At 44.6% G+C, this 12678-nt stretch overlaps 2 protein-coding genes across 3 annotated transcripts in view; one reads left to right on the top strand and one right to left on the bottom strand.

The window, feature by feature from the left end:
• Window positions 1-12678, bottom strand: part of LOC142884522 (4-trimethylaminobutyraldehyde dehydrogenase-like) — a 273088-nt gene that overhangs the window by 48980 nt on the left and 211430 nt on the right. The gene's annotated exons all lie outside the window — the stretch shown is intronic.
• Window positions 29-12285, top strand: podn (podocan). Of its 2 annotated transcripts, none has more exons than XM_076017562.1 (12): window positions 29-209; window positions 512-571; window positions 3713-3994; window positions 4483-4576; window positions 5844-5908; window positions 7704-7813; window positions 7897-8053; window positions 8147-8262; window positions 8475-8688; window positions 9908-10351; window positions 10703-10851; window positions 11375-12285. In XM_076017562.1, exons 3-12 carry the CDS (start codon window positions 3728-3730, stop codon window positions 11511-11513), a joined length of 1755 nt encoding a protein of 584 aa, XP_075873677.1. In that variant the 5' UTR covers window positions 29-209; window positions 512-571; window positions 3713-3727; the 3' UTR covers window positions 11514-12285. The 2 variants fall into 2 exon arrangements, with proteins under 2 accessions (XP_075873677.1, XP_075873594.1); XM_076017479.1 differs by having other exon boundaries at window positions 30-209; window positions 3710-3994.

The following is a 12678-nucleotide window of genomic DNA, read 5'->3' as shown; positions in this document are numbered from 1 at the left end:
TCTCCTGGCACCCACACAGAGCTGTGTGCCTCTTAAACACTCCTTCCTTTCCATTGCACTCCCAACTTTCTCTCTCTCTCTCTCACTCACTCCCTCACATCTGGAGTGTATCTTGTGCGGCTGCATGACTCCTCGCCCACTATGGGACAGTCTGTGTTGGGACTGAACGTCAGACCTCAGTGCGCTCCAGCAAACGCCAACGGAGAGAGGTACGGTAGCGCGAGAAGAATGTTGCTTTTGTAGATTTTAGAGGGCTGCGCGCAGCTTTAGGATTATGTCTATAGCATGCATGAGAATGCGATCGTACAGTATGTATGTCAGTCAGCTCAGAGGGCGCAGTGTCTGAGCTGACCTCGTCCCGACCGCCGCTCGGCTTCAAGCGAGCAGGGGAAACTGAAAAACCTGATCTTTAGAAGAGTCGTGCTGTTGGAAGACAAGCTAAGGCGGGAGTTCTGCTGATCCACAACATTTCTCTGACTGCTGGGTGATTAATTGCATTAATCCCCACCAGGCTCCACTGAACAGAACGCACGACGGCAGAAAAGCTTTTCCCATTCAGCAGCTCAAGACGGTAAGAGTGTGCACACTTGCAGCAGTTTGATAGAAAAGTCTGCTCAGATGTCCGTCACATTCAGAGAAGATTTCTTCCCTGGCTAGTTGAGTCGCTGTTAACAGTTGTTAAGTTGGGCTCTCTATTGAGCCCCGCAGAGGGAAACTGTGACGTTGTAAAACGACAGCTCGGCCAAGTTGAATCTGGCTTCAAACACTCAAAAGATTTTCAATACATATTTGAGAATTCAGACAGACGCCTTTGCAATACGTCTGGTCTGTAGAGTTACATAGCAGTTTGTCCCTTGCTTATAATTATTTTACTCTTGCACTTCATCAAATGTGAGACAAAAATAAAAATGTATGTCTGGATTACACAGCAGCTCTCTGCTGATCTGCCTCATGAATATTGGCAGCATGACTACTATCCATTCAATCCAAACGTTAGCATTCTGCTGACGTGAGAAGGAGAAAATAAGAGGGACAGTCATAATGCATTATATAAACCTGTACAATTCTCTGGGTGACAATCTGTCTGCCATGGAACATTACTGTGTAATGACAAAAACACGTTCATGGTTATTAAACATGGCAAACTTCCAACTGTGATGATTTAGTGAATATTTTCAACATATTTTAAAGTCCACATAACAACCAGCACTGTAATTACTTTAAATCCCCCTTTGCACAAACCGCTGTACCATGACAAAGATAAAGTCCAGTTTTCTTCAGGTGCAGTTACTTCCGTTCAATATCATGTGCACACAGATTGACATGCTACTATTCCTTTTCTCTGTCTTGAGCCCTAGAAGATATTACAAAGTGAGAGACTTCCTCTGACTGAAAAACTCATTCTGACATGTAAAGTAGGTTCAGTGCTGCCACACAAACTAAATCTGGACTACTTTTTCATACCTTGCAGTTTGTCAGTGGAGATTAATCCACCAAAACCAAAAAAACTTGAGCTGTGCCGTGAAAGAAAATTGTACGTAAGAGTGCCTGTATTTTTTTTTCATTTTTTTAATTTTCAAAATAAAATAAAAAATTGTGTTCAGAGGAGTCATTTCGCTTAAGGGCCCGACGCCAGTTTGAAGTTTTGAACACATAGTTTGTTAGTTTTTGTGTTTTACTGCTGGTTTAGTTTATGAATCCAACAAAGACTATTGGAATTTGTTATGCAGATTGTCCTCTCACTCCTGCAAATGAATAACACAAATCTAATTTTCCCTTCTGACCTTTTCGGAAATGCGTCTCCTTTTCCTTTCATCTCCTCCCTTCATGGTTCTCATCTCAGCAAATCATCTGGATTTGTGTAACTGTGTCCACCTTTCCTGGAATGCATGGGCCAATATGAACATTAGGTTAGGCTGAGTAGTTTATTTACAATAAAAGCAGACCCTAATAAAAATGTAAATGAGTTTTTCCTTGCGATGTATAATTGAGGCCGTCCCACATTAACATGTGTGAATGTCTGCGATGGTTGGAGATGGTCGAAGTCTCGACAAAAGTCAACTGCGTCGTCATTCCGAAGAGCATAGAGTCAGTGCAGGTGGAGGGGTTCGTGCTTCTCCGACCATGACCATTTGTGCACACATTTAATCAAAAAACACCTAGAAGTTCCCTGACAAACGAGTCCACTTCAGAGTGCTTTGGTCAGGCTTTTTCATGACAAAAGATGTGACGACGGTCAGGAGTAGGCTAGACCGCGCGTGGTCGTGTAAAAACGCCGGTTAGCCAGTTAGCATCTGTAAGGCAATAGACCATTGGTTAGGAAATTCCACACAGCAGTTCATTTATCTGACTGGGAAAATTGACCTTATAAAGCCAGGTCTATACGGTGCTATTGCTGCAACAGACATGAGGAGCGAATATGCCTACGCTGAGTTATCATCCATTCAGTAGGTGAGACCAGAAGTGAACTACATGAACATAACGCATAACGGTATAACACAGCAGAAAATAAGGAGGCGCCACCCTGTGGCACAATTTGGTAACGTGTTACGTGTTACTGGCTGGTACAAAGGGACAAAAGAACTACGTAATTTAAAAAAAAAACAGAAAGAAATCCTTATTTACTCATTGCAGGTCGTGGTCTACTCTGTTTCAGCCTGAGTCACCATCCCTCCGAATCCTCTCCATACAGTGGCGGCTAAACTTGCTAGCCTCACCCTCCAGCTAGCGCCAGCCAAACTAACATTAAGTTGTTGATACTTTTGAAATAAAAGAGATTTGACTTTTTAGTAAATTCTTATACTTCTTGTTGTTTTTTTAAAAAAAAAAAAAAAATAGAACAGTTTAAAGTCCAATCGATTTAGCTGGTTAGCACAACACACTGTTGAGGTCCTGAATTGAATGCCGGGGATCGGGGATTCATGGTCACGTGCATCGAACTCATTGGACAAGGAAACGTTCTGCCAGTATTCCTGGCAGGCCCAACAACATTACTAGTCAGCATTCGTAAGAAATAAACATGTTCATGGATTCATAGTTAAATTAATTTGGGTTTTATTGCCTACATTGTTTTGAAGTGAATGTAGGGAAAATATGATTGAGTTAGTAATTTGCCATAAAAGCACATTTTCAGCACAGGTGTCTCGAGACAATATTTTAAAATTTGCAAATTATATTTATAAATGCACCCAAATTATTATTAGCTTTATTTAAAAAAACAAAAAACAAAAAAAGATTAAAAAAAAAAAAATTCATATCATTTAGTGATTTGGTGTAAATGGTGGTAGACTGTTGTCTTTACTTTGTTGCCTTCCATAAGCTGAAATGGTCATTAAAACGGCATTTTATCGTGGCAGAAAGATTTTCATAATTTACACAGTCAAATGCAACAGAACAATAAGCATAAACAACTATATTTATAATTGTTCCAGTCCGAAGCCTCAAAACTTGTTTTCGTTCTATCTCTGATCTATCGTCATTTAGCAAGAACGACAGGCGCTGTACATCCTGTATTTTGGCCGTGAACCGGCACCAACGCAACATAATAATTACACTGGTTTGTTCCATCTTCTAAGTGTGAAACACAGAAGATGTGTTTTGGCCCAAGAGCAGCAGGTGAAGGCTTTAATGAGGTGGTGTTTGCAGGAAACAGGGCACTCGCTGAGCCGATGTTGCTGCTAACTTCCCCGTCCGTGTGCTTGTGCAACAGCAGAGATTCGGGGTGGACATGGCTTTTCCCAAGCATTCCATCTTGCAGGCCCTGAGTGTGCTGCTCTTGGCCTGGGTGTTGGTGCACTGCCAGGCCCCTCTGGAAGCGGAGGAGGAGGAGGATGACGAGACAGACGCTGCTGCAACCACCGGGACCAAATCTGTGCTGATTGAATGTCCGGCTGAGTGCAGCTGCACAGCGGAGGGGGCAGTGGACTGTGCTGGGGTCGACCTCATCGAGTTCCCTGCAGAGTTGTCCGAAGCGACTCGCCAGCTCTCTCTGCAGGTCTCACACTCAACTACTGTACATATACACTCATGGTGTTACTCATCCTTTTCTTTTTTCTTTGTTTTAGCTCAAATACTTGGAAAAACAATATTTTCAATACTTTAGTATCCACAAGCAAGGAGGGAGCGCACACAAATCTTGAGGACAGATCTCTTATTGTGCCAATTTATTTGTCAGAGAACGAGCAGAAAGAAAATGGGGGTCATGTCATTTATATGCAGGGCAAACATTATCTTAACGTGACAACGACAAAGTTAGAGGTGAATTTATTTTCTTAAAAATATTGTAAATGGGAGGTGAATTCCTTTCGTGAATGTCTATTAAAAACTGAGACCTTAGGTCTTCCATAATGTTCAAATTTTCAACAACCTGTCTAGAGGAAACATCTCAAGCTGAAACCATCATTTAGTCCAGCAGGTGTCATTGTATTTCGCAATGAGATGCAAGATCTTTTCAACAGTCTGTCTTTCGTCCGCTGACACCAGAATAACAAGATCGAGGACATAAGGGTGGAGCACATTTCCCATCTGCATCAGCTGGAGACCCTCAACCTTCAGAACAACTGGCTAACAACTCAGGGTAAGCACAAGCACAATCTTGCATGCTGGGCAGCAGGTTTTCAAACACATCTGCAAGGATGTTCACAAGTTTAAGTCGAGGGTGGGCGGTCTGGTCATGTCTGTACATGTCCAAGGGGTGCCCTGGGTGTTCCTGGGCTCGTCATTTATCCTGTATCAAAGACTCAACTGAAGTAATTAATTATCTAATAAAAACAAATAACTTTCCAGAAAATAGTAGTTAAACATGATGCTTCGTCAGGACCGTCCTCATTCGATGCTATTTTGAAAAGGACATAAAACAAAGTGGTCTCAGAGGGTATCAGTGCTCCCCTTATTTTACACAGACCGTCAGAGTTGATTATGCTCAATTATCACGACATAGACACTTTGTTGAGTGACACCTTTCAGACCATCTTGATGAAAATTGCACCCTGGTCAGGAACATCCAACTTCAACACAACTCAGCGAAACTGCTGTCAGTCTGAGAACTCCTGCAACGTTTTGTTTCGGGTTTGTCTGGACACCAGTTGTTCAGTTAAAGATAATATTGCCATACATTTTTTAAATGAATGCTGGCTGAGTGTTTGTCTCTCTTGACTGTCTCGGCCAACAGCTGTTGCTGATGGTTGTGAGTGACTCGTCTTTCGAGATCATTTCCTTATGTAACCTCAGATGTTGAGATCCAAGTCTTTTTCCTAAAAACTGCATGTTTTGCTGAAAACAAGTCCTTCCAAAGTGCTGTGTCTCAGGGTTCACTGGTGATTCACAGTCAACATCAGCATAGCCGCGAATCCACATCAGTGCTCATTAGAGGATTTAGTGGGTACGCCAGACTCATCTGTGTAGGCACTTTATTAGGGGCCATTAGATGTCCATGTCAGCTTGGCAGGTTATGTTGACCAAATGGCAGCTGTGTCTCTGTGTCAAACACGCGTGCGCGCGCACACACACACACGCACACACACACACACACACACACACACACAAAGTGGAAGTGTCCAATTTGAGACCCTGCTCAGTGGGAACAGCTACAAACTGTGCAGCAAAAACACAGTCACACTGATGGATGAAGAAGAACAAGTGCCTCTGAGCCTCGTCTCAGAGATCACATGCACATAACTTTTTGGAACAAACTGGAAAAAGCAGTGTACGGTGAGGTCCAACTCAGGTGTTTTTAATACTGAAGAAACATGATCACAAAACTGGGTAAACACGTTTTGCAGAAGTGGGCTGGTAAAGTTGACATCTGTGCAGTATTAAACGGTGCACTTTCACTGTCACTGCAGGCATTGCAGACGAAGGCTTTGAGATGCTGGACCAGTTGGCTTACCTGTACTTGGCAAACAACAAGGTGAGTCACGCAGTCGACTCGAAAAGTGTTTCTTTTGCGTGAACAAATAAGCAAATCCGCTCGGCCGTATTTTCCGATGTCGTTTTTTTTGTGTGTGTCATCCCGCTGGTAATTGTGCTGTATTTTGGATTTGCTGACACGGCGCCAGCTGGCAGTGAGGGGTGGCAATCTCCTCTCGTGCACTCTGCGCGAGCTTATGCTTGTAATCACTTCCAGTATGTCGCTGCCAGCTGGCCGCAGCAAAAAATGTTACTGACCCTGTTGGGCGCAACGCAGCGCGGGCAGGCGTGAGGGGCGGGAGAGAAAGGATGGACAGATTGTTTGTGCCTTGGCGAGGATGAATAAGCAAATGGGATACGGGAAGAATAGGGGGATTTTTAAAGTGCTCACTAAGCTTCAAGGACACCCATGCTGCTTTAATCCCTAAACCGCGTTATAAAGGAGAGAGCACTAAATGAACATCTAATCTGCCTGCTCGTCTCAGATCTCTGCTGCCGTCTCTGATGTTGGTGCTCAGCGCAGCCCACATTGTCTCCTTTCCCTTTCCTTTTCAATGCACTGACATGGAGAGTCACATCAAGCCAGGACACACATATATAAAAAAAACTCATCTCGAAGATTACATGTCCGACTGCACGCCAACTGCCTGCCTGCAAGGGAATCAAGTTACTGAAAAGGCGGCAACAGTCCCTGCACTGCCCAGCAAAGTGACTCTTTTACTCATTTTCATTGTTGTTTGACCCTTCTGACAATTGGTAGACAATTAAATCACTCTCCAAAGGCAGGGCGGGAGGGGGGGTGCGGGGAGGGGTGGGGGGGTGTGGGGTGGGGGGGGGGCGTGTGGGGGGGGGACATTAGCTGGAGGCGAACCGGCACCATGGAGGCAACGCAAAACATGAACATGAGCCAGAGCTCCTGCGTTTTGTGTTCTTGTTCCTGTCACATTCTTGGCCTTGTTCTTTGACATCAACTCTCTGGTTATAAAACCAGGGTTGGTTGGGGGGGGGGCTTACCTCATTTTGGTCCGATTCAGTTGTAAGTAAATTGAAAAGGTGATTTCTAGTCACATTGTCAGTGTGTTTTAGTGTTTTAGTCACTGCCCCCCCCCCTCAAATTATGAATTTTCCTTCTCTACTGCCAAACTTTTGTGTTGAATTTCCACAAATTGTCAAGCAGTATTACTACACAGATGCTATTCAGTTAGAAACTCCCACGAAAAAAAAAGATAGTTTTTTTTTAAAGAACCGCTTTTGAATTGTTAATGTTCTAAAAGGTCACAGACAAAAGGTTTCCCTTGGTAACAGTCTGAGCTTTCTTTGTATGATTTTTAATCATTAAACACAAACAATAGCCATGGCTGCAAATCTAATAACTTCCTGGGATCAGTGTGTTCTGCAAGGGAGAATTCAGTCGAAGTTGAGAAGGTTCACTGTCAACCAATAACGTTTTGCAGCTGGTGTGAGACCAGCAGTCAGCGATCGCCTGCAGGCCGTGTTTCCTTCCCCACCCTGAGGAAGAAGAAAAACCCCATAATTGAACGGATGTTGCTCGCTAGAGGCAGAGTGGTCACTGATTTGTGTAGCTTTCACTTGAATAATTCAGTCAGTGTGTCACTGGGTGGAGCGATCAAGCAGGCAGATGCTTGCTAATCACTTCGCTTGCTAACCTGCCCTGCTAATCGTAGTTCAGAGTTGTTGTTTGTTTTTTTTATTTCTCTTAGAACACAATCCCAAAATCTGTCTTTTGCATCATATTTTCACTCTCGGGGATCTTTTTTTTTTTTTCTTTCTTGCAGCTGACTGCAGCACCAAAAGTCCTCCCGCCCTCTTTGGTCAGTGCTGACTTTGCTGCCAATCAGCTGACAAAGATCTACCCCTACACCTTTGGCCAGAAGCCCAAACTGAAGTAAGACACTTATTTATGCAAAAACAATTCAGTATGTGACACTGCCGTTTCTGCTGCTGCTCTCACTCTCCCTTGGCTCGCAGGTCTGTGTATCTCCACAACAACAAGCTGAGCGACGCTGGTCTCCCCGAACACATGTTTAACGGCTCCGACAGCCTGGAGATCCTCACCATGTCCAGCAACTTCCTGCAGGAGGTCCCGAGCAATCTGCCCTCCAACCTCTACCGACTGCACCTCAAGGTTCCAGCGACCGCCGGCCAGCTGAGTTTGCTTTTTTGTCTCTTTGTCCTCCATCCATAAGCTTCCTGATGCCGAGCGACTGTTTCCCTGTAGAGTAACAATCTGGAGAAAATTCCGACGGGAGCCTTCAACAGCCTACCCAACCTCAGGGAGCTGTACCTTCAGAACAACCACCTCACCAATGAAGCAATGGACAACGAGACCTTCAGGTGCACACCGGTCCTTGACAGTCTCTTTTATCTTTTAATGTATTCAGAGAGAGAGAGAGAGGGGGAGAGAGAGAGAGAGAGTAAGAGAGAGAGAAAAAGAGAGAGAGTGAGAGAGAGAGAGAGAGAGAGAGAGAGAGAGAGAAAGAAAAATACATGACTGAGCCTCTAAGGTCCAAGGACTGATTTCACGACTTCCTCTTCTCTCCTGGCAGCCAACTGAGCAGCCTGGAGTGTCTGGACTTGTCAAATAACAACCTGAGTGTCGTCCCCAAGGGTTTGCCTCGCAACCTGGTGCTGCTGCATCTGGAGAAGAACTCCATCCGCAGTATCCCTGGAGACGCCCTCACGTCTGTGCGAAACCTCGAGTACCTGCTGCTGCACAATAACAAGCTCCGCTCCCGCTCCATACACCTCACTGCCTTCCAGGTACCCCTGCCGGTCTCAGGATCAGGGTTAGGGGACCCTTGGGACCTTCTGGCCCTGGTCCCCTGATGCAGAATGATCCAAACTGTTTTTGCTTTATGCACAATTGCATGATCTAACTCAGGGGTGTCAAACTTAAGCACGCAGTGGGGCCGAAATCTTAAGCGTGGCCAAAGTCGCCGGCCAACATTGATGAAATCTTCCTCTGGATGTGTACCTTTCTTTATGAACAGTGAACCTTTCTTCATGAAACCTAACAAGTTTTGCTTTAACCTGAATATGGAACAAGCAAAGCTAAATACAAACTAGACAATAAAGGACTTAATATTGCACCCATCCTAAATAGAATTTTCTTAGCTATCTCAGGATTCTTAGATAGCTAAGTCGGGATCTCGAGATAAGAAGAGAATTTTTCCCCCAACCTGATTGTTCCCATCGGGGACTCCGTAGTGGGGTAAATGTTCTTCTGGGTCAGTCAGATTGTTATGGAGCCCCAGAGGGGGCTTAGCTTCAAGAGGCATGGTTTCACATTGCCTCTTGCCACTAAGCTATCCCGATGGCTACTGAACTGATCCGGAAGTAAATTGACCTCGAACAGTTATCTCAGGATCCCAAAGAACTAAGTCAGGATGCCGAGATAGCATCCAGAGATAACAAAAAAAATTGTGATCCTGACATAGTTATCTCATGATCCTGAGATAAGTGCTCCCCGACCCCCCCCCGGCCCCCCCAAACCTCATGTCCCCTCTGGGGCTCCGTAGAATTTCAATTAAAAAAAACAAAACAGAAATAACTCATCAAATTAAATAAAATGTTAATCATATACCTTTTTTTATACCTCTCTTTTATACCTCTCTTTTTATTTGCAGCCTTCTGATTTAAATTTCAATGGTGACCTTTTCCCACTGGCTAATAATATATTTTAAAATAAAATAGCAACAATAAACCAATGACGTAATAATAATGTACTCCAATAAACGTCCCGTCCGGATTGCCAAAATACCAGCAAGAGCATTCTGGGATTTGTAGTGTTAGCAGTACATGTACTGTATAATACTGGTGGGCCTGCACTAGCGGTGATTTTGTATTGCCTCGTGGGCCAAATAAAATCACACCGTGGGCCAAATTTGGCACCTGGGCCAGAGTTTGACTCCTATGATCTAACTCAATAAGGCCAAAGCAGTGATGAAGGAACAGTTCAAGTACAGTTTTTTTCCATCAGGGTTTGAAGAAGCTACACACCCTCCACATGTACAACAACCTGCTGGAGCGAGTCCCCAGGGGCCTCCCCCGCCGGGCCAAGACCCTGATGCTGCTCCACAACCTGATCTCCGAGATCAGCCGCAACGACCTGTCGCTGCTCTACACGCTGACCGAGCTCAATCTCAGCTACAACAAGCTGACAAGCGCCAGGCTGCACCGTGACGCCTTCAGGAAGATGCGCGACCTGGAGATCCTGGACCTGTCGGGCAACGGCCTGCACACCTTCCCGCAGGGTCTCCCCCGCAGCCTGCACCTGCTGGAGATCAAGAACAACCAGCTGAGCTCTGTGCCGGACGGCTCGCTGACCGGCATGACCAAGCTGCGGAAGCTCGTCCTCAGCGACAACCAGCTCAAGCTGAACTCCGTCTACCAGGGAGCCTGGATGGAGCTCAGTGCGCTGACGGTGGGTGGGATAGTATTGGACGTTGTGCAGAGGGGAAAAAAAAAATCGAATGAGATTTAATGCAGAAAAGCAAAACAGACTTTGACACCATCTGATCGCCCGCCCAAACTGAACACAGGAGCATTGATGCTCTTTATCAGTTTATATTTTTTCTTTTTTCTTTTTGTACAACCTTAAACTAGAATGCATTTATCCTTACACACAGCAAATAGTAGAGATTCAGTAGTAGAGATTATATATTTGTGAACTTTGAGTGATTGCACCTTTTAGGATGAAAAATGTGTTTTAACCTCCATTCGTTCTTTTTCTTTTTTGAAAATATATTTTTTCCATTCCATTTCTTCTGCTTAGACTCTGGACCTGTCAGGCAATCAGCTGTCGCACGTTCCCTCTGACCTGCCGGAGACTCTGGAATACCTTCACCTGGAGAGTAACCGCATCTCCAGTGTTCCTGTGTCAGCGTTTGAAGGAACTCCAAACATCAAGGGCATCTACCTTCGGTAAACATACTTCACGTGGAGGCTTGCTATTCTCCTTGCAACAACACACATGTTGAATCCCTCGATTGGACTCTAGCAGGAGTGGCACGATATGAAGAGGCCTTATGTCCCCTTGAAATTTAATGAGTTTCATCAGGCACTGCAGCTGGATGAGGGTCTTTTTAGGTCCTTTTACTTTGTTTCTCTTCAAGAAAACCTGAACACAATTAACTAGAGACATTAATTCCCTACTGGCCCAGGTTTATATCCTGTGAATTCTGTTTAGGATTTAATGCTCTGGTAGAGTTGGGGTACTTTGGTCAAATCAGCCAATTGAGATGGAAAGAAGAGTGGACAGACAACTTGCGTGTTGGGTTGTCATCGAATTTCTCTTCTTTTACTATTTCATATTGAGATTTCAAGTCTTGAATTGCAAACGAGTGAGTTTAAACAAGTGCATGTTATCGACGCATCGCCACGCTGGGGCATCTTATCATAGCAAATCTCTCTAAATCCACAAAAAAGTTTGGTCTTTCTCTTCCAGCTTTAACCGCCTGGCCGTGGGCGCAGTGGACGAGAGCTCCTTCGCACATCTGACCAAGCTGCAGGTGCTGGACATTAGCGTGGGGAACACTGATCTGCCCTTTGACAGGGAGAAGATGGAGGAGGAGCAGGAAACATAAAGGCGGACATCGCGGTGGAAGTGACAATGGACTGCAGGGAGGGTGGAGGCCGAGCGTGATTCGGGCGTACGTCACTTCTGAAGGTCCACATCTGTTTGGTGCAGAGTGACAGGGTTGTTTGTTTCTGGTGCAGGATACCGGATGTTTGTTAAGTTTCAAATTCTTTTTTTGGGGCTGACTTGTTGTTACGTATGAGCTACTGTTTGTCTGTATGTATGTATCTTGCACTTATTCCAAAGAGGAAATGTCAATTGCCATGCAGTTTCTCATTTTTTTTTTCCTTTTTGCATTCCACTCAAAAAAAAAAACAGGATTTCACGTCATTGTCTACTTTGCTAGCAGACTTTGCAGTCTGCTGGCCTTCCCACCTTCCTCGTACTTGTAAAGCACCTCACGCTGAATCTTGCCTTCAAACATGTCTGACTGTTCTATACATGTTCTATACATGCAATGCCGTGCACAGTGCAGGACATCTGGCGGGAGATGTCTATATCCTCCAGAGAACATTGGCCCATGATGCATTTGCGACGCCAACGTTATGTATGCTGCCCCCTACAGTTTCGGAGCTGCTTTTGCCACTGTGTCTGCATTGGCTACTTCCGCCAATGTCAATGTGCAAGCACGTTATACTCCATATGTGATCCACGTGTCATTTTTCACAGCCCATTTGTCTTGCCTCCTCAGTGAGAGGTGCCGAGTCAGAGCAGGTTCTTTGCTCCAAAGTACAGTATTTCCCAAGTGTAACATATTAAATGACACATTTCCTTGCTTGTCAAGTTGACCAGTAATTACACCGTGTCAGAATTGCGGCGCAAAAGGCTGCTGGCTTTTCCTTGAGAGGGTTTTGAAATTCGTGTCGGACTGACATTTAGAAATATGTTGGATGGCTAAATAGCAACCTGGCCATGATTGCTATGCATAGCATCCCTCTTTTTATGTATACAAACTATATATTTTTTTACTTTGCGCTGAATGAACTATTACACCCACATCAAAGAAATGTCAGCATATTTTAATGTCGTGCTGCTTGTGACAACAAATATATTCCTCCTATTTCCCCACACTATAATAAATGCAGTGCCACTCTCACAACCAGCAGTATCATAAACGCTGTCACATATGGCATCAATCACCGCAGCAATAAAATGAAACAAAAAGCAAAAAA

This window comes from Nelusetta ayraudi, unplaced genomic scaffold (genome assembly GCF_046127955.1).
Source record: "Nelusetta ayraudi isolate G7.1 ecotype Tasmania unplaced genomic scaffold, CSIRO-AGI_Nayr_v1 ptg000001l, whole genome shotgun sequence".
NCBI classification, from domain to species: domain Eukaryota; kingdom Metazoa; phylum Chordata; class Actinopteri; order Tetraodontiformes; family Monacanthidae; genus Nelusetta; species Nelusetta ayraudi.
Note: the sequence above shows the minus strand (reverse complement) of the source record. Positions and strands in the feature narration are given on the sequence as shown.